Below are 22,213 nucleotides of genomic sequence, written 5' to 3'. Positions count from 1 at the left end.
ACTAATCCATTTAACCTTGCATTTGCACTAGGTAAAGAGCACGTGTGCAAGTAATTGTTTCACCTCACCTTCCACAGGTTAAGCTGTGGCAACACATCTGCTTAGTCTAAGCTGCTCATTTCCATTTCTGGGTGCATGGTGTTAGAACAACAGTGCTGAGACTCTTCTAAATTCAAATTCAGCATTGCAGCATGAGAGGGAGGTCAAAACAAGGACTAAAAAATCAGCCAGGCCCACAAGGACAGTGCACTCTCAAGCAATGCTCCTTTGGGATAAAGTATGACAGAACTTTTTCCAGCAATTCATTTTTCAATGCCATATGTAATCAGATAATGAACTTAAGTCATAAGCATCCTCCAGTGAAATGACATCTACATTAGTACCTTCCTTCTGACACATTGGAAATTGAACATAAGCTGGCAGGAATTCAGATAAACAGCTCCACAGAAGATACTCCCAGATTTGCAGCTGATGATCTCCAAGTCTGCTGTATAAGCAAGAAGTCTCCACCTGTTCATGCATAAACAAGATTAAAAAAACCCAAACAGATGGTGACCTAATCCCCAACTCCATCACCACTGACGTTAGGCAAAATGAGGAACACGCCTAGCTAAAACCTTTGCTTATACTGGAAAAAACCTCCAAAACTGGGTGTCTGTAAGGACAAAGTATTGCCATTCCAGAGTACTGCACTAATGTGGTGATTTCAATCTATAAAGGGAGATAGCTGACTTTAAATACTGATCACAGGCACAGGGTATTCAAAAGGATCAAGCAACAACTGAGCATGCAGAAGTGGAAAACTCATGCCTCAAACAATCCAACCTGAGGAACAGAGGAGAAAATAGCTGTCCACCTCCCACCACTTTAGGATCACTTGAAGTGGCCACCCCCATGTTCCACTATCAACTAGCATTAAAATATAGAAAAACAGCCAAAATTGCTGCCGCTATTTCAGCAGGTTTAAAAACATGCCTTATGGCAAGGATGTTTCTTAAAAGGGAAGCAGAAGCTTGTCCCTGCTCTCCTGTTCCCCTTCCCTCAGCTCCTGCTGAAGGGCACAGTGTCTCTACAGCAAACAGAAGTCCTACACCAGCCAAAGGAAACCCTTCATATTGGGGACTGGGGAGGAGGGCCAGACACCCTCTCAAGTTCTACAGAGGCAACAAAAAGGAATAATTGCTCCTGTATGATTATAGCATAGTAGCAGTGAATTTTACTGCTAATAATGGAGTTCCTGGGATGTAGGAGCCTCTGGGAAGGTCCCAGAGCAAGGAGAAGGACATCACTGGCTCAAACCTGAATCATAACTATTTCCTTCACAGATCTGAAAATTAACCTACTGTAAGCATGAAACTCTGCCCTCCTAAATAATTTTACTCCCTTTCTATTCTATGGGACAATTTATAAACAGAATCTGCAGTAGAAAATACTGAAATGAAAGTTTCCTCTTCAGGAACACACTCCACCACTTCGTATTGCTCTTCTGCCTGAAAGAAGGAAAAAACCCACACAACAACCTCAAGACTCTTCCAGACTGATAAAAATGTACTCAGTTCAGATTTTTTTCTTACTAATGAATAAAACTGAGGGAAAAAAAAACAAACAAACATATGGTATTAATTAAAACCCAACATTTTAGTCAATTTTTAGGAAATCTAAAATCCAAGAAGATGGATCTACACCATTCTTATGACGTTCCTATTAGGAAATAGACAGTAGGTTTTCCCCAAGCTGCAGAAGGTGGGTCCAAGTCTGTCCTTTAAGATGCTCTAAGCAGGTAGCTGCGTCACAGGTACACACACACTCCAGACACACTCAAAGATAACACAAAAGGGGCACAATAACTGAACCATTCAAGCAGCTGCTCACAAGACAGCTTTGGTAAAAATCAGGCAGGAGTTCAAACCAGCCCATCCCCAGCTCACTTGGCCTGAACAGACTGGAGAGCACAGCCCAGACAGCAGAGCCAGCTGTAATGCCTGCAGCAGCTGGAGGAGAGCTCACATAATGACATTCCCAGTGCCTAATGCATATGGAAAGAATCAGGTTCCTTGTAAAAAGCACAGGTTCACCTTCCCTCTTTTGGCACCACACTGATGGCCAGGAAGTCTTTTCAGAGTGGTTGATTGTTCCAGACCCAAGGGCCTGGTGTTAGAAACATCCAGACACAAGTATTGTCTCAGTGGTACGGGACCTCCATACCTTTAATCTGATGGGCCTAAATGTCTGACCTTCCAAAAAGTAAGTGCTTCCTGTCAAATGGTCTGAGAGTTTAAAACCAGCTTTTATATAGGGTTTAAAATAGGTGTTACTGTTCAAATGTCTAGTAAGTCAGTGTAATTTCATTTATAGTAACACAAATCTGAAGTAATAGTTTGACCAAATTTATTATTTTCCTGACTGTATTAATTTTACAAAGTTCTTATTTAAGCAACCACATTTAACTAGCATAACAAATTTTGCCTAACAGGGCAAAAACATACCATTATCAAGATATTTTAAAGCATGTTGTTTTCAATAAGAGTTTAATTGGTACTTATATTTCAGAGTTTGCATGTTCATAGGAAGCTTACAGACATCTGGATTCCAGTTCAGGATTTATTTGCATACAAAAATATATTATAGTGGACAAAAGCATTAAAGTTCTCACCTATATAAAATTACAAATATATTTGCATAAAAGCAACTTTAAATTAAAATCAAGCTATATTTTAAAGCAAAATACAGCTCTAACTTTTAAGTTATTCCATCTGCTGCAAAGTAAAAAAAAAAAACAAAAAACCCAAACCCCAAAACCAATGTTGCCAGTTAAATACTTGTAGGAGTTCACAAAGGTTATGTTCAGAGGGTATCTTGGGGAGCGAAGTTATCAGACAAGGGCAGCAGTTCTCACTGATTGATGCAATTTATCCTTCAGAGGACATTCATATGCAAGCACAATGCTGAAAATTCATTTCACATACCTGAAAATACAGAACAAGAAAGATCACTAAGCTCTCTATTAAATAAGATTGCATGTTGTTGACATATCAGACACTTGCCTAAGCCCAGCTTGCTAGACTGCCTGACAAGCCAAATTATGTCTTTTCATAAGTTCACCTGAAAGCTGAAATGCTGGTGTGCAAAAAATACAAGGCAAGTACTGTTCTAACAAGTGCATTAGGACTGAAAAAGTACCTGAACAAAGTTCTGTGTAACCTCAAGCATATACATACAACTCCTCAAAAATATGATGATAAATACCAGATGGAAGTTGGACTTCTTCCTCACTGTACAGTGATACTGTACAAATGGACTTCTGCCAAGATCACTGGAGATTTTTCTACTTGAGATTAAAAAATAACCACACCAAAAAAAAGAGAGCGCAAAACCACTATAGCAGGTGGCAGTTCCTGCCTTCACCTTTGATGTACTTGGCAAGCGAAAAATAAAATCTACATATTATAGGCAGCCCCTTTAGAGCTGCAACATGGCTGTGCAAGATATAGCAATGCAAATATTTGCTGGTTTGGGCTGTCATTGTCCTACAGAAACCTTCAAAAACTTGGATTTTTTTCAGAAGAGTGGTCAATTAAATTTCAGTGGTAAAGACAGAGTTAGGTCAAGCTCACTTCCATGACAGAAGACAGGAAACTAAAAAATGTATTTTAAGCATGAGAAGTGAAACCAGGAATAAGCTACACGTAAGACAGCAGGGAAGCAGGAAGCTCATAAGGGCAGCTGTCTTGAATTGAGTCCATATCTTCAAGAAATACAGAGAAGGGAAAACATCTAATGAGTACACAAAACTCTGAGTTCATCGTTTGAGAGGGCTTTGTTTATGCTGTTATTAAGGTCTAGTCCTACAATTTCTCGGTTTGGGCTCTATAGCCTAGTTCCACATAAAAACAACTCCAACCTGAAACACAAAAGAAATGTTATTATGTCCACAACAGAAGAGGAAGAAGCAAAAAGAACAGGCAGAGTACATGGTTGACAATAGGTGGCCAGTTTTTTGGTTGTTTTTCTTTAAAAATCATAATGAAGAACTCATTAATGTAGCTGAAAGATAATTTCTAGACAGTGCCAGAAACAGTGATCCAAGTTCCATTCCTGGTAAAAACATGCACAAACAGGATTTTGACATTTAGGTTAAGTCAATAGATATAGATTAATTCTTTCTTGATGCTTTCAAAAAGCAAAGTCTAGAACAAAAAGGTTTTATCCTCACCAAAGGATACTCCTCCAGTTACTTAGCTTTATAATGAAGAAATAGATCACCAGTTTTTAAACCGAGTTTTGAGTATTTAAGAAACTGATGTTTATTTATCCATCCACTGTAAAGGAGGAGTGAATTGCAGCTGACTCAGAGATGGGACCAGGGGTTCGTTGAGTTCAGCCTTTGTCACACAGGATAAACTCCATGCCTTGAACATTCAGGCAAAGTCTGAATTGAGTCTGTTTTACCTTTTTATCTAGCTAATGATCCACAGGACTAGCAAACTAAAAGGAAGCCACATTATATAAGCTATTTCTATTTCCCCTTCCTTCTCTCCCTATACATTGGCTTTCAACACTCTCTGTAACAAGTTCTAAGTGAGATGCAACCAATTAATAAAAATCCACTTACTTGCTAGTGTTCTGTCAAGATCAGCAATGAAGTCCTCCAGCTCTTTTGTGTCTCCAAGCTTTGCTGCAAAACAAGGGTAAATACTGATTAGACAGGACATGCTTCTCTGGCTAGAAAAAACACTAGAAACACACGAGCCTCCAAATAATTTTCAGGGGTTGCAAATATGCTGTGGATTATTGTCAGCAAAGTTCAACAGATTTGCTGCAATGTCCAAAAGCACTTAGAGAACATGGGAGACTGAATTGAAATTCTAGCTTTCGTAGTTTTCTACTTGACAGAAGCAACACAAAGCGATAATTTATGTAGTGTTCTTTAAAAAAAGGGGTTGCAGTGAAGAATAAAAGATACATATCAACTAATCCATGTCTTTGCTACTGTGGCCATGTTTCTTTCCTCTCTTCAGATGCTGCATGCAAGGCCCTATCCAATCCCTATGAGCTCCCAGCCCTACTCAAATTCAGCCTTTTAAAATCATATCAACATCACAGCTTTGCTGTTCTGCCAGTTTTTTTCATCTTGGTTCATAGACTATAAATGTGGAACTAAACAGCCATTAAATTTCCCACTCCTGGCAACACCACTGGTTCCATTCAATCTAGTTTTACAGCAAGTTGCTTCCTTATCTCATGCTGGTGGTCTTTTCCAAGAGAGTTCCAACTCTTTCTGTCTTCTCATCAGGAAGAGCATATTGTCCTTTAGTGTAATTCTTCACCATATATTTCCTGTCAGTTTAGCTGAGCTCTTGATTTGGTTCTTCACAGAAACTGTTACTCATTATTTCCCCTTAATATCCCACTAATTGAAAATAAAGCATTCAACTTGTTTTTTTGTGACTGGTCACTGTGGAAAACATATGAAAGCATGAAAGGCTATTGATCATGCACCATGTAGTACAAATTATGAGTGTTCACTTATTGATATGTCTGCTCCAGAGTTAATCCAAGTTCACCTGAATGAAACATTGTCCTGGGAAGTCAGATCAGCTGCAAGACAGAAGCCTCTTTGAAACAGCATATCTTCATCAAAGGAGGAAGAAATTGCTAATATATGGCTTGTATAAGCACTGTGTAAGGTCTGCATGGAACTGAGCAATTGTATTAACTTAAATGGCAGCATATGGCTTCAGAGGAGACCCTCTACTCCTGCTTCCATGCTAAGCATTTTTATAGAGAAATGGCACACTTAAGACACTTAGTTGCTTCAGTGTTTAGCAGAAGTTAGCTCAGTGTTTCAAAACAAAAAGACTTGCCAGGCCACCTGCAAAGTGCAGATATAGAATGGTATTGCCATTTATAATCAAGACAGCAATACTTGGATTTGTAGGGTTCGCAACAGTAATCCCTAGTTTTGTTGTCATTTAAAAAGAAAAACAAACCCAAAACCCCAAACAACAACAACAACCAAAAAAAAAAAAAAAAAAAACCAAGAAAAAACCAAAAATGTCCATCCAAGCATGTGAATTCTGGCTCCCAGCAAGAAGCTCATATAATTAAGGATTAGGAAGAAATGCCAGCTAAAATTAAAATACCTTTACAAGGAGTTACTGAAGGGGATGGCAAGCTTGGAGTAGATGCACTTGAAGAGTTGAGCTTTTCATCACTGAGACTGAAACTATTTCTGTAGAGGGAATCTGCACCTGTAAAAAAGCAACATTAAAAAGTAAATTTGACACCTCTGAAGTCTGCAATATAATATAAACCCAAAATGCAGCCTTTCCTATACAGACTTCAAAGTATGTAGAACTCAAATTTAAAGTCTTCAAAACCAGAGAAGTGAATAAATAAACCCTTTATTGTGTGAAGGCTGCTGCTCCCACTCCTACTGTTAAAAAGAAAGCAGGAATAGGCTCAATCCTCACCCTCAGCAAGAAAAGCTTTCCCTGAAGTCAGCACTGTTTGAAAAATTAGACAGAAATTACAATTATCCCACATCAGCAAAATTAGATCTGGTAGGACCTGCGCAATTCATGATATTCTGGGAAATTCTGTTACCTAAATTTTTCAACAGTTACCAAAAAACCCTGACTAGAGAGCTGCAGGACAAGGACAACCCCTCAGAATAAAGAGTATATTTAGTCCTGTCCTTTATCCCCAAAGCAAGTGTACCTGTTTCTCCATACATTACTCTGCTGCTTTAAGTATGACACTTTAAATTCTTTTATTCTGTGATTCTCTGGCGTTCACGAAGCAGTACACTGATACACAAAATACCCTGCAATCTTATTTTAGGTGATCTTTCAAAGAAGGCCTTATATGTCCTGGAAAGGAACAGAAAAGACCCCAGTACCATTTTGATGTTCTTGTATTTTAGAGAAGGCCTTAAGCTTGAAAAGCATCAAAAAGTATCTGTAAGTACAGGGACACCTCAAGTATTAGTCCTGCCTCCACTGGAAGGAGGCATTGTCATCCTGCTAGAGACTCTAAAACTGCTGGTCCTGCAGCTTCAAGCCAGTGACCTGAAAATTGTAGTTCTACAAAAAGACACCTTTGTGATACAAATGTGTCCATGGACTCTGTTTACTTGGCACATTGCCTAGGACAGCAATATATGTCTTAACACATGGGGTGGTGACTACCACTGCTTGCACTGAGGCCAGCAGTTCTGCTCCCTGCAGCACACACAGCACTTGTCCCTGGAGCCACAGCCTGGAGGTGTTACACTGCAGCACCAAGCCCAGTGCAGAGAGAATTGCCACACTTCCTTGGATGCCTGCCCCATTTGCTGTGCCAGGAGAGGACTGCTTTAGCTAAATTAAGGGTGTCTACATGAATTGGCAAAAAGGGGCAGGCCCACAGCTTGCCTTGCCAAGATCTGCACATCTCCACCTCCACTGAGTGTCTGGATGTCTCCAGACAGCATGCACTGAGAACATCCTCTGGCAGACCCGTGCCTCAAGTTCAGCTCTCTTTGGGAAGAAGAGTGTATGTCCCCACCCACCTCCTCTAGCCTGCTGTCCCTTCCAGCACAAACGCACCTTCCACAGGAGCACACAGGCACAGTGACAAGGCAGACCAGACGACTGCACCTACAAAGCCTCTCAGATCTTACCTCAGCCATAAAAGCTGATTACTTTGTTCTGTGCTGGTTTCCAAGCTCACCTCTGTTACAATATACACTGAAAAGGCTTGCAGTAAAAGCTTCAGACTGGGATACTTTCCTCTTTCCCATGAATTTTGGCCCACCACTGGGCTGTATTTTCAGCTTCCTTTGCCATCATCTTGGATCCTGTTCTGGCAAACACACACACACACGACCCACAGTACCACATAAATGTGAGCGATGACGAGACTGACATCCGTCACCTGGGGCCATTTCACCTGGTCAGTCACCACTTGCTATTTCTTGTTTACAGACATGGGTATAGAGTTTGATGGCTTCTTCAAAGAACCCTCTAATTGGAATTTCTTTATCCCCACTCTTAAGAAGTTCTGTTCTTTCTAAACTTCAGCAGATCAAAACCAAGCTACCTGAAACTTCAACTATAAGGATTTCATTAATACAATGCAGAAATTAGATAATTTTAGATCGAAAAATGGGGAAAAAAGATAAGCCATTTTAAAAGCAGCTCCTAAAAACATAAAAAAAATAACCTAAGGTAGTGCTCTGCAATGATGTGTGTCACCAGTGCTGCACTACACCACATGAACCCCGTATATTAATTGATACTTTCTCTCCATTAAAGGTATGGCAAATTTCCTCTGAAATCAGTTTACAGAACAATTGCCTACTAAGGTCACATTCTTTCAGCCAAGATGCAAACCCCAGTGACTAAGAAGCACAGAATGGAAAATTCTAGCTGTTCAGGACAAAACCCCTACCATCATAAAAACCCAAGTAACTTGTAATAGCTGACACAAACAGTGCTGTAGCCAAGACTGTAATTCACTGAAACACTGACAGAACAGGCCAAAGATAAAACACTTTTCAGGCTATTTATTTGAATAGGGAAGAACAAGAATTTCCAAATCAATTCATATTTTAAAGATTTTACAGCTTTTTTAATTAATAAAAAATACAGATAACCATGGTTATAAATCTGAATGTGAACTCTCTGATACTAACATCCAGACACCAAATGTAGCAAGGCTGGTTTGACATCAGAAAATGTAATTTCATACTGGCTTCCACAAACACGATGGTGGGAAATATTTACAACTGGACAAAAATAAAATATGATAACACTGTTACTTTAAATCTCTGAATGTTTTTCTTCCAGTTTCAAAAGGTGAAATATTTTCACATAACAATGTTATCTTCTGATGGGCTTTAATAGTTTCAGGAAAATATCCACATTTATCTTTCTCAAAGCAAAATATACTTTAGCTATGGACTGTGGCTTATTCATGCCACCAAGCATCATAAATTCTAGTGATGTAAGAAGGAATGCATTGACTCCACCAGCAAGGTCACTATACCTGCTGAAAACAACGTACTGTTAAAAAATACTTATGACATGCAGCACAGAAAAATACCCTCTTTGGCAAAGTGTGGCTGTAGAGCAGAAAGCTCTGGGAAAAGGACATTTCAGTCTTTGCTCTGTACCAGCTGCCCAAGCCAAGATTTGCTCATTCACCTCCAATAATGACCCTTGGAAGAGTTCCACTGTCAGACAAATACAACATCCTCTGCAACCCAATAACCAGGGGCTGATGCCAGGGATCTCATTGCTGCTGTCCTTCCTCATCCAGCTCCTTCTCTCCCACCACAAGTTTTTAATTCATTATCTGTTTGTCACTTTGTACATTGATTCTAGTCTCAGTGCTTGTATGTAGACTATACCACTTCAGCTATTTAAAAAATAATAAATTGTCTCTCCAAAAGTAAAAAAAAAACCTTAAAATCTGAGAGTTTTTTCAGTGAATTGACTGGCGTCAGTCAAGCTACACTACAAAATTAGGGGGTAGGAATAAACATGGGTGTATTTTACTTTGGCAAAGTAATCTGTAGTTAGCATAACTTTACTGTTCCAGTATATGGTTAAACCACAAAATAAACCATGGCAACACCATGTAAATATAGAAATGTCCCCAAGAAATGAGCAATTGAAAAGCTCTCAGCACTAATGGACTGAAGGAGGAAAGCCTCAAACTTCTCATTTCAAAACAGATAATGGAAAAATTCAACTGTGTCACTTCTTTAGTACCATGCTGTTTCTAGAACCATGGCTCAAGATACAATTTTGAAGAGCACTGGAGTTGGTAACATTTTTACTGAGGTTTTCAGTGGGGAAAGTTTTAGGGGGAAAAGTTAAAGCACGTTCGTAAAGCTTTCAGAGAAAAGCTTCGCAAGTCCACTCAAGTGTCTACAAGTAATGAATTCATTATAAAACAGTAACTCAGCACTTAATGAGCAGACCACACAAATAATTCCTAACAGAACATAGCCTACTTGCTAAAAAAAAATCTGGAAATTGTAATGTCACCAGTAGAAGTGAGAAACAAAAAGCCTGTTTCAAAATGCATATGTTTCAGCCCCCCAAGGACAGTGTTTATTTTTATCATCATCAAGTTACACTTGGCTGCATTGTTTATTTTTGTGGGGATTTTGCCTAGCTAACAAACATCTGTTCCAATGACCAAAAAATGACACCTTTTCTCTATTGACACACCTAAGCATCACTACTTAATGGATTTAAAATCACATAGCTACACGAAAGTGATCTAGGAAGCCTAAAACCCAGATGCACAAGCGTGTTTTCTCATTATATACAAAGCTACCTTCCCACTCCCCACCATGCTTACCAGCTATGAGGCAGTTTCCAACTCCAGCCTTCCCTTTACTAATCTTCCTTTCTAATGAGTAAGAGCAATAGGTTTGCTGAAGTGACAAGAACAGGAAATCTTATGAAAATTGCATTTCTCAGCACACTGAAACACCTGTAGAGAAGGCTACACACCTGAAACTTCCAATTTTTCTTCCCCTTGAACATCAGCAATGTAGTAAAAATTTATTTCTCAGATCATTTAAAAAATGGCACTTTCTCCAGAAGATAAAGTCTTCACTTTTTTCATTATAAGCATTTTATTGTCCTCTTGTTTGAGACAAGCCATAGGAAGTTCACAGGCACAATCCACCTCCTTTTCATGCTACAAGACTGACGTTTGTGGCAGAGACCAAAGGCTCATCTGCTTCACATCCTGTCTCTCACACCAGCTCACAGCAGATGCCTGCAGAGGAGCTTCAGGGTGGTGCAGCCACACACTGATACTTACAGGATGAGCTCTACCAAGTTCTCCCAATGCACATACCAGTCTCCTTCCTGAGACAGCAGTGGCATCAGCCCAAGCAGTCCTCAATGGCCCCCGCTGGGATTTTATCAAGTTATTTTTGAGGATGTGAACTTCTAATATCAATAATACCTTAATATTTAACTGCTCATGAAGGAAATAATGCCTCATTTCTTTGAGACATGCTAATTTAATTTGACTTCCTCATACTGGTGGCATAGCAGTCACTTTCCTAATATCACTTAGGATTCCCCGGAAGACTGTCTTGTCCCCACCCAAAACATCTCTTTTTTGCCTGACAGTCCCAGGATATTTAAGCATTTGGGAAATATTTTACATCTTCAGTCATTTTTGTTGCCTTTTTCTTAGCCTTCACATTAGTCACATATTACCTGACTGACAATGTAAACAGGCTTTTCAGGGTGTGTGCTGCAGTACTATCAGTGGCTGATGCTTCATCTCTGGATGGCCCAGGCATCAGCATGAGCATGTGGAGACACCCACATCTATGTAAGCACAAGTGCTGCCACTACACCAAGCATTATATGTTAAAAGTCCCTGCTCAACCCCCCTGCACCTACTTGATTTTAAAATAATAAAATTAGGAGTTCTAGATGCACTCAGGATTTCTTGTATTTTAAAGCCATGAGGCATTACTCAGAAACCATTTACTTACCCCTAAAAAACAACTCCAAAGAAACTCTGCTGGCTGTATGAGAACAAGAATTTAATTGATTAAATTATTTTGCAATGCTTTTAACAGAGAGAAAGGAAGCTGAACCTGTCTCAAGAAAACATGGAGCTACAAGTGTCAAACATTTCTGAGAGAATGACAACAGATTCTAACGTAGCTTTTCAATGTTATTGTAACTTTGGCCCAAGAAACACTAAAGCACTTCCCTTCTCAACCTCTCATAAAGTCTAACTTCCCATTCATTATCCTTAGTCTAAACTTGGAAGGCTGTGCTGACACTGCCATAAACTGTGCTGGCACTATGCACTGACTGGGTATGCATTTCACACGGGCCAGCCTCTTCTTTGCAAGCTTATTCTGACACAAGAAGACAATGCTATCTGTAAGTTCATTAATACAACTGCAGCTACACGAGTGGCTTCTGCCAGCACAGCACTCTCTAGCACAAATCCTCCTTTATCACAGCCAAGATATGCTGTGAATAGCAAAGAGTTATAAAGTATTCCTCAGCTTAGAAGCTCGATTAATAACCTAAAGAACAAAGCTGCTGGGCTCCAATTTGTTTGTATACATCAACTTGAAATATAACTGGTACTCACTCACAGTCCAGAAGCTCTGGAATGCTGGAGTAACTCAGCAATTGCATCATGATTTCCAGCATCATGATTTCCAGTAACTCAGCAATTGCATCATGATTCCAGCACTGACCCACTCAGCTGTGGTGGTGCATGTAATACTCCTGGGCCGAGATCATCACACATCTACACTCAGAGCCTCCCTGTTACAGCAAAGTCGAGAGCCCATTGTGCTACATACAGGGCTTAGCCACAGCCAAGCCAGGCCTTGTCTAAAGATCATTTAGTCAAATGACAGGACAAGACGTGGAAGAACAAAGTACTATTGCACCCATTTTTATAAAGAGTCTTCAAAATCTTACTTTTCCTCAAGAGTCAGAAATATGTAATATAAGAATTTAAGGTAGTATTTTTGGAGCTAGCTCCCTTGGGAGATTTTAAGGATAACAGAATATTTTCAGGATTAACTGCATTGACAGAGATATTCAGTAAACTTTTCTATTAAATTAAATGGGCTCATGCCCATGGCAGATACCCCAGGAGAAGAAAGGCTTCCCTTCCCCTACTAAACAATATTGTTCAAGTACGACCACTTGACATCTGCTAGCAGTTCCTCATGAAACTGAATTTAAGGCTCATTTAGGGGCACTGCAACAAGCAGTTGCAATAGTTTAAAATGTTTCCTTCCCTTACAGTTCCATCTCTGAGTGGAAAGATATCCTGCAGGAGTGGCCAAAAGATACATATCATCAGCCACACCACAACAGTTAGGAGGATTCGATCAAACAACAAACAACAGATAGCACTAAAACACAATAGTCTGAACTGTTCTATACACACATGATAAAGTGTACTTGAAATAGTCTTGGCACTGGATAACAAGATTTTGCAGAGATGTAAAGAATCTTCATTAACAAGATGATCATTCAAAGTACCTGCAAATAATATGTTTTTTAAAGATTCATGTTATCAGAACTTATTCTTTCAGCCCAGTTACCCCTTGATTCTGCAGTGGCATTTTAACCTAACCCTTATCACAGTAAGAGCAGTAAGGTCATGAATTCAGCACTAACAGCAAATTCCAGAAATCAAAGGGAAAATAAACTAAATAAATACTTGAGTTTGAACTGAAAGAACCTGGGTAAGTAGGCAACTCCCTGCATTTATTCTTAAAATAGATGTAGGGAGTGTAACTGGATTACATCAGACACTAGAGCCTGTTTTATAAAAGGAGCTCTTCATAAATCCACAATTCCTCTCCAGTCCTACCATAACTTCAAAATAAAAAAATTACTGCATTGAATGACTTCTTTAGGAAGAAGTGTTTTACCAGGCCATTCCAGAGCCATGAGCAGAGCTGGCTGGTTTTGTTTCTTTTCCCTTAAACATATCCTCATAAACTCTGGTGCACCCTCCTGTCCCTTACATGCTGGTGCCCAGAAGGCAGTGACATCGGCTCCTCCAGAGCCATCTTTCACATGATGCATCACCTAGGGAGCAACTCAGGCATGGGACAGGGTTTGAAAACTTGACAAGTTCCTCATACATCTTTGAGGACTTAATATAGAGCCATCAAACCCTGTCTATCCTATTACTCCCACTACTGTCTTCAGCCTAAATCCATGTGAATTTGCCATACATATTTTTATATTCTAGATTTTCCTGAAGATCTGATCGTCCCATTTACATGAGCATGCTGTTTTCTCACCAAGCCTTCTGCCCTGCCAGAGAACACTGCCATCTTCCTCCAAAGATCCTTTCTGTCAATTCTAACGGAGCAATTTTTAGCAGTTTTCAAGATTTAAGTTTTTTGAACCACAGCAGATAGCTATGTGTAGTTACTTAGCATTCTCCATACAAGAAGAATAAGTTCTAGATACTGGGTTGGGATTTTTTTGATTTTCTCAACAGTAGATTATTTCACTCTGTCATTACAAATGTCTCAATTGTGAAACACAATAAGTGTATGTGAGAGGTTAACCTATCACAACTATGAAGACTGCACAAGAAATAGTAACACTAAGGCTGCCAGTCTGACTTGGTAAAGGTGGATTTCACCATATACACTCCCTCAGCAAGACAAAAGAAGATTGTTCAGTCTAAATTTGGCACAGAGTTCAAAATCCTCCTTGGAGGTAGAGATTCTTAGAAAGAGTTCTACACTCACTGCATTATGAAACAGAAAAATAGCATCTTGATCCATGTACTTCCAAAGAAAAAAACCCAAAGGCAGTGCTAGGCAAGGTATTCAAGTTCAGGGCAGATAAAACAATACCTGCCAACAAAATGAATTACATCCCTGATGATGAAATAAAGGGCTCTGATAATCTGGAGTCTCTATGCTCTCATAGCTCAAGTACTAGGGAGATAGCATTAGTGTTTAAGCACTAAATCAACAGAATGGCACCTCGAGTCCCTGAACTGATAAAAAGGCAGAACAGAAATTAGAGGAGCAGTCTTATTATAAATAGCTGCAAAACATGTAGGCTTCATCAAACTTCCCATATAGTTAGGAACTTAACAAAAAAAACAAAAACAAACAAACAAAAAAAAAACCTACAAAAAAAACCAAAACAAAATGCAAACAAAATCCCCCAAACAAACAAAAAACCAAACGCAAAACTCAAACCAACAAAACTGGTTATATTTTGCATTTAGCAAGACTTACTTCTGAGAAAGTAACCTACTGCTCTCAAAGGAAACAGCAGTTTCCAGCTTCACTATCTGGAAGAGGAAAGATGTTTTCTCTCCCTGATTGGTAAAGCCAGTAAGAGGGGTTGAACTTTTTTCCAAAGTTAACTAGCAAAAATTTAGTTCCAATTCTACATTTTCCTGCTCCAAGTAGCTTTCTACCCTTCCTGTTCCATGTTCTGCACACACCATTCACATACATCTAGTGTACTTGGGCACAAGGTAGCTTAAAATCAGCACCTCTGAAACAGTGGTAAGTAACACTGCCATCCATCCAGATTGATAGATGGACGGACGGATGGATGGATGACCATTCTTACAACGGGGAACCTGGCTGAGTTTCCACCTGCTGTGGAAAGCACATTTTGGTTCGCTCGCTCTGCCCAGATGATTCTGGTTACCGAAACACAGCGGACAGTCCCTGTGAAGACGGTCCCCCTAAGAGTCATCGTTCTCTGCAGATGCCAGGACGTCCTGCAGCCCGACCTTCTCCCAGAGACAGCTCTTTAGGCTCCGCTTGTCACTCGCCCCTCGTTCAACACCAGCGAGTAAAACCAGCGGGGCCAGCCCACGCGTCCCTGCACTTCCAACCCAGCACGCGAAAGACAAGGCACCGCTTTTACGGAAACAGACGGGTTCCCGTCCCGGATCCCTGCCCGCTCAAAGAGGGCGACGTGCTGGTTTAGCACCCGCTCTGGAGCGTCGCTCCCGGCCGCCCCCCGCCCCGGGGACCGGCACGGCCGGACCGACGGACACTCACTCTCGGAGTCGCTGAGGCCGCTGCCGTCGCTGACGCTGGCGCTGCTCCGCCGCTTCATGCGCGCCAGGTGCTCGCCGTAGAAGAAGCGGCGCCGGCCGGCGGGGCAGGAGAACTCGGCCAGGACCGCGTCGAACTCGCCCAGCGCCTCCGCCAGGCCCCCGCCGTCCTCCCCCGGCGCTGCTGGGCGGTGGCAGCGGCGTCAGGACCGGACCGGACCCGCCCGACCCTGACCCTGACCCCGCCCGCCCCCTCCATCCCGGCGGAGGGAAAGGGACGGAAGAGAAAGAGAGGGAAGGGAGAGAAGGAAGGGTCCCGCCCGAAGGGGTCCCGCCCGCCGCTCCCACCTTGCCCCGCCGGGCGCTGGGCTGCAGGAGACTTCATGGCGGCGGGCGGAGATGCCCCAGCGCCGCCGCCGCCTCCCGCCGCCAGTGCAAGTGCCCGACCCCGCCGCTGTCCCTCTTATAGCGCGGCGGGGCCGGGGCGGGGCGGGGCGGGGCGGGGCGGGGGCGGCCCCGGGCGGTGCAGGTGCGCCCGGCCGGCTGTCCCGGCGGCCGCAGCCCTGCCAACAACGCCACCGCCAGCGGGAAGCGCCGCCCGGCGCCGCCCGGCCGCCACCGGGAGCGCGGCTGCTTCAGGAGGATCGCGCTGCGCTAAGCCCAGCGCCGGCTGCGTGCCCGGCTGCTGCGGAGGGAGCGTACAGCGGGAGATGTATCCTGTTGTCAGAGCCGCTGTAAGGAAGGACTGCCGCGGGAACGCAGGACCGGGTCAGCCTTACCCAGCCCCATGACTGCCAGCAGGACAGGGCGCACAGCACGACGAGGAGGCAGCAGCTCGCTTGCACTGAGCCCGTGGCTTTGCATGCAACAGCAATGCTGCAGTGCTGCTCGGCCACCCCCGGGATCCCCTTCCTTCCCCGTCCCCATGGGATTGGGCTGGCATCTGCCTGTGGTTATTGCCCTGCTCCGTACATCGGTGAGCTGCGGGCACGGCCGTGGAGGCAGCTGGGCCAGTTAATCCCAGAGGATGACCCAAGGAGAAGAGCAGGTGGCAGGGGACATGCAGGGAATGCTCAGGCAAAGGGAGTCACGGCCCCAGGTGCATCAGCCAGGGTGTTCTCCAGTGGAGTGCTTCACTTGTTCTTAGGAGGAAGATTCTGGCACTTGTCCTGAAGTCAGGTAAACCTGATGTTTATACATGCCATAGCTACGGAGTGTTGCTCTTGTCTGTCTCTTGCTCGTTTTAAATGTAAGCTGTCTGAGCAGCTAAAATACCAGTTGTATTAAATATTCATTGGGGAAGACTCTGTCATGTTTACTTATGGCCAGAAATATGAAAACAGATATCAGGTGCTATTCCATGAGAATGCGTCAGGAGTTAAGATTATGTTTGTGTGTTGATGAAAATATTTAGAATTAGAGTCAGGGAGAGGTAAAAAAAATATCTCAGAAACTTTTTGACATTTTCAGACATGCTGTCATTGCTCCTGCAAGATACAAAATTAGAAAAACAATGTTCTAGACAATAAAACAGATTTGTCCACCTCTCCTTACCGGCTGATATGAAGGCATTTATTTATTTTTGCAATGAACCAAAAGAAATTCTCATGATGAAGTTCAATTGTTGTTTATTCTGTGGCTTCCTCCTCTCTGTGGTCTTCCTCTGTTTTTCTTTCTGCTAATAAAAGTGTCTACAAACAATCCTTTTTAAAGACCATAGTGACACAGAGGGAAAGCGAGGTTAAGAAGTAGGGGACAAGAAGATACAAGGGCATGACGTCAATAGCACAAGCAGGATGAAAGACAATGGATGCAAGGCAGAAGGGGGAACTGTCGAGGACGTGACTAGGCACAGCTCACAGCCCAAAAAAGACAAGGACCTGGCCCTGCTGTTGATGTCAAATCTCTTTTGCTCAATCACATATGATCAATCCTACCTGAACCACACACATCCCCACCGAGCACTGGTGCTTGGTCTATAGCACAACCTGGCTTAGGGACAAAAGGTGTTGGAGGTTAGGCTTGAATCTGTCCATTTGCTGAGGAATACAGGCAAAATAACCAAAGGCTAAAAGTCTTCCTGTGCCTTTCCTGTTGTTTCTCATAAAGATGGTCAAGCAAAGATGGTCAAGCAATCTCACAACGTTTTGGGACGAGGTCATGTCACAAAGGAGCACAAAGGGAGACGAAGCTGTAAGAGAACGCTTGCATTGCTTGGGGCCTTGCTGCCAGAAAAGGGGAATGACCTGTCTCCTTCTCTCTTCTTGTGCTCCTGGCCTAGACTTTTAAGCAGGTTTTTCTCATCTGCTGCTGAGCCAATTCAACACTTTAGAACAGCAGAAAACTAATCCAGGAAGAAAGCGAGGGATTTTCTGTTGAATTGAGTCGAATGGGTTCAGCTCAGGGAGCTAATAAAAGGAGAGTATGGATAGGTAGGGGAAAAAAACAACTGCTTCCCTCTAGTGATAGAAGAATTTATCCCTGGACTTCTCTTTATCTTTCACTCAAATTGACCATTTTCAGAATAATTTCTAGGCATGCTGAAGAAATTATTCTATAAACTTTTGTTCTTTATAGCCATGTGTTTGGGAAATCTTCTTTCCTTAAGACAACCTGGACTTAAAACTACTTAGTTGTGTTTACTGCTCCACAGACTAATCTCTTAATATTTCTTTCAGTAAGTACTCATGTTTTCTCCTAAGCAGCCATGATTCTGCTGAATGCTAAAATTCACCAAGACAGCTGGTGAATTTTAGTTTTACACATAAACCATTAGCTTATACAAGAGGAAAAAAAGATTCACTTTTATGTTTATTGGTTCTATGTCATGGACCATGTAACCATGCACATCCATAAATATTCTTGAAAGGCCTCAGCATGCTCCAGCTGATTAGGCTGCATTTTTACCACAGATGCCAACAGGAGCAAACCACATCTGGCAAAAGGAAGAAATCACTTTTAAGTGCAGTGCCTTGAAACTCTGCAGGCTGACGAGTCTGGCTGCTTATGCTTATGGGGAGAAACATCCAACACAACTCCTAATGTAAACTTCAGCTACTGAATCCCTCTCATTTTCTAGGCAGCCGTCCAAGCCGTATTTAAAGTGAATTTCTTCTTGCCCATTCGACACAGTGTCTCCAGATCCTCCTCAGCTGGTGACGCGATGTTTACAGTGGTTTCCTACTGCATTTTTAACCTCACAAACTTGTGAGCCACACAGCTATTTAAATCAACAAATCCTGCCTGGAAACATGCTTCAGGGAAAGGCTTTTAAAACAGGCATTTTGATATAGTCAAGCTGCAAGGCTCATGAAGCACTAGTTTTCTAAACAAAGCATGGAATAATTTGGGACACAACACATTGTGTTGCTACACTGAAGAGACTCCTAGAATGGGTTTTAAAAGGCATTGATGCTGCAGGTTGAATAATCTAGTTGCTTCCAAAGCATGGCCGAGACATGCCAACAGATCCATGAACAACTTCTGAGGCGTTCATATAAAACAGAAAAAAACCCAAAACAGAATGAGAAATTTATTGGAAACTGTTTACAATTCACAGTACAGGTGCAGCACCATATGCATATACACAGAAACTGCAACTGCAGAGGGGAGAATTTGCAAATCTGAAATGGCTGAGAAGTTTTTGTCTAATGAGTAATTTCTTTTCACCACTTCAAAGATCAAGAATAACCCAAAATATCAATTTTGTTGAGTAATACCATATTCCCACAGTTAAAAACAAATGTGTTGTGAAACCTACACCTGTCTTCTCATTGGTATTGATATCAGACAAAAGCCAGAGTGCCAGATCCCTGCCCATGGAAGCAGCCTGGAGTTTTGAATATTTAATTTCTATAAGTCTTTTAATATTTATTAGTATGTGAAAATAACAATTCTTTACATAAGTAACAATACCAACTTGTTAAAGTTGATAATTTAAAACCTGTGAATGACAAACAACAGTCCATCATTGCCAAACTTCTAATTGAGGGAAGCAAGGGTGCCCAAAATTAAGACAGCTGTCAAACAGAAAAACGAAAACTGCCAGAGGATGAAAAAGCACAGGTGCCAGCCAGACTGACACACAGGGAAACCCAACTCCTTGGGCTGCAGAGCAGGAATAGATCAAACATCACCAGCATAACGTGTCTCCCTGCGCAGCCTATCACAACCCTGCTCTCAGGATGCTCATTTGAAGGGAGTCAGTGGTTGACACTCCAGCCTATTTTTCCTTCATGCTGCAAGTGGAATTGCCTGTGTGAGCTAATTGCTGAACTTGTTTTGTAATGAGGAGAGCTGCCTAATTAAACCTTGTCAGAGACATGAGCCATGCATTTTACATAGGCTGCCTAATTACCATCCAAGGTGTTTTGATACTTTGGCTGCCATCTGGGCTAAATAAAAGCCTATGACCTATAGCTCAATCCACACCATCAGTGAGAAGAGCGAGTGACTTATAGCAATATATTAATCTTGAAAGATTGTCAAATAAAAAATCTTTTGCCAGAGGTCTTTCACAGGACTTTACTTCCTCTTCTCCCAGTATGTTCTGTAGACCTTGAACTGGAACCTGGAATTTTGACAGACTGATGCATTTCCCTTTGGTTTTCTCTCTGCCCTTGACTGACGTACAGTGGATGCAAACTCATGGACCTGCTCACAATCATTCACAGCTGTGGCCTTGTGAGCAAACCATGCACCTTCCTGCTGAATTCTGCCAAAACCTAAACTCACTTTCTCTGGCCCACTGTCCTTCTACATTTTCTGCTTGTCAAATTAACCTCCTGAATGTGAACACAGTATGGTCTCTGTCTCTGTCTTTCAGTAACTAGAGGCAGAATCTCTTGGGAGTTTTGAATGGATGTCTTCAAATAAGTTAATGATGCCGAAACAAATTTATGGCAGTTTGGATTTAATCACTATTGTCGTAGCTGGATTAAAAGTAATTTAAACTGATAAAGTAGATTTGTAACCTATATTGACATCACTGGCATATAGTGTTGAATGTTGAGCTTCTGTCCACAGTAAAGAGAGATGCAAAACCACTCAACATTTTGAATGTTCTGGGTCAAGGGACTTTGGCTGAGCACTGCATGGGAAAGGAAGAGAAGTTCAGGTAAGGAGAGGGATGACAGTGAGTAAATAAGACATAAAGAAGTTTGTAGTCTTTTTCCTGCAGTGCAAAGGAGCCACCAGAGAACAAGCAGGGAGAAGGGGACAAAAAGTCAAGAAAATGTAAGCAAAGGGACCACGGCAGTAAGCCAGGAGGAGAGAGCCTGGCATTTGGAGTGCTGTGTGGCAATTAGAGGTGAAGAAATTGCCTCAATTCCGGCTCTGTTTTCAGGCAAACAAGGCTGTGCACATATCCTTTGCATGAGGAGGTTGCACACAAGACTCTGCATAAGACTGAGTGGAGGAAAGGGTTTGTTCTTCCATTAAGTCCTCCCTCATCCAAAAGTGTCCAGTAGCAGTAAATATCCATTTTAAAGGGTAATTGGGGGGGGAGGGGTGGGCGGGGGGGGGGAAGGAAAAATAATACTTATAAATGTTAGATAAGACATTTATTTCCTATGTTATGTTGTGGGCTCAAGCTCAGGGCAAACCACTTTCTCTACCTCTACCCAATGTTGCCGCCACCATATCAGCACCCATATGTAAGGATCAGTGAATTCTTTACTTTTCTGCCAGTTTTGCTTCAAAACCTTTCATGACTACCACTCCATCAAGAAACTTGTACTATTTCAAATACAAATGAAAAACAGGTGTTGTTTTCCACCTAGTTTGGCTCTGAATTGTTGATAAATTGAGGAGTTAAAATTGCTGGATACTGTACTACTTAAGAAAAAAATGGCAATTTTGTGAAAGGGAGAAGGAATGTTCTCTCAATAGTGAGTAATTCCATATAAGGAAAAAAAGGGAATTTAAGGCTTGGGAAGCTTGTATTTTATGAAAAATATATGACACACAAACCACATTGGAAGAAAATTTAAAGCCTTGTGAAGCAAAACATATAAGGGAAGTCTTTTTTATTAAAACAATAAGATATCTCTCCTAATTTTTCTCCTCCATTAGTAAAATAAAAGGTAGCAAATTTTTTCTAGTAGATATATTTCACATCAGTTATTTGCTGTGACTAAAAATTATACATTTTGTATTTTTCCTATTGCATTTCACACACTTATACACACAGAGCCTGCTTGGCTCAGTCATCTGTTACTTCCTATCCAGCACTGTTTGTGGACTCTGTTTCCAGAGCCTTAAATCTTGCCAGGAAATAGATATTCTAAATAGATGCAATTAATAACTAAAACAATAATAAAAAATACTTGTGGCCAAAATACCTAGCCAAAAATATACTGATCGCATCTAAAGGTATAAAAACGTTTCTTGCCAGACAATTCAAATTAGACTTCCCTGGAAATGTTGAATACCCTCTGGGTTTTGTGGTGGTTTTTTGGTTTGTTTTTAAAAAGTACACAGGTTTCCATTTGGTTGTTTCCACTTGTCCTTGTATTATTAAACCATATTTTGAGTTTTCCATGGTGTATTGTACCAATCTCAAGGAAATTTATATAGCCACAAGAACAGGGGAAGTTAGGAAGTTAGCAGGGGGTGCTGGGTGTTGCTCCTATCCATCCCACTGAAGCAAGCTACC

General features: G+C 41.6%; 1 protein-coding gene across 2 annotated transcripts; it reads right to left on the bottom strand.

Moving 5' to 3' along the window:
• Window positions 1-2,366: 2,366 nt before the first annotated feature.
• On the bottom strand, window positions 2,367-16,114 carry RGCC (regulator of cell cycle). Of its 2 annotated transcripts, none has more exons than XM_030272001.4 (5): window positions 15,907-16,114; window positions 15,563-15,739; window positions 6,144-6,251; window positions 4,613-4,675; window positions 2,367-2,966 (listed from the first exon to the last, which is right to left on the bottom strand). In XM_030272001.4, the coding sequence occupies exons 1-5, from the start codon at window positions 15,941-15,943 to the stop codon at window positions 2,959-2,961; spliced, it is 393 nt and encodes a 130-aa protein (XP_030127861.2). In that variant the 5' UTR covers window positions 15,944-16,114; the 3' UTR covers window positions 2,367-2,958. The 2 variants fall into 2 exon arrangements, with proteins under 2 accessions (XP_030127861.2, XP_030127851.2); XM_030271991.4 differs by having other exon boundaries at window positions 15,563-15,742; window positions 15,907-16,059.
• Between the last annotated feature and the right edge of the window lie 6,099 nt (window positions 16,115-22,213).

This window comes from Taeniopygia guttata, chromosome 1 (assembly GCF_048771995.1).
Source record: "Taeniopygia guttata chromosome 1, bTaeGut7.mat, whole genome shotgun sequence".
In the NCBI taxonomy this organism is placed as follows: domain Eukaryota; kingdom Metazoa; phylum Chordata; class Aves; order Passeriformes; family Estrildidae; genus Taeniopygia; species Taeniopygia guttata.
Note: the sequence above shows the minus strand (reverse complement) of the source record. Positions and strands in the feature narration are given on the sequence as shown.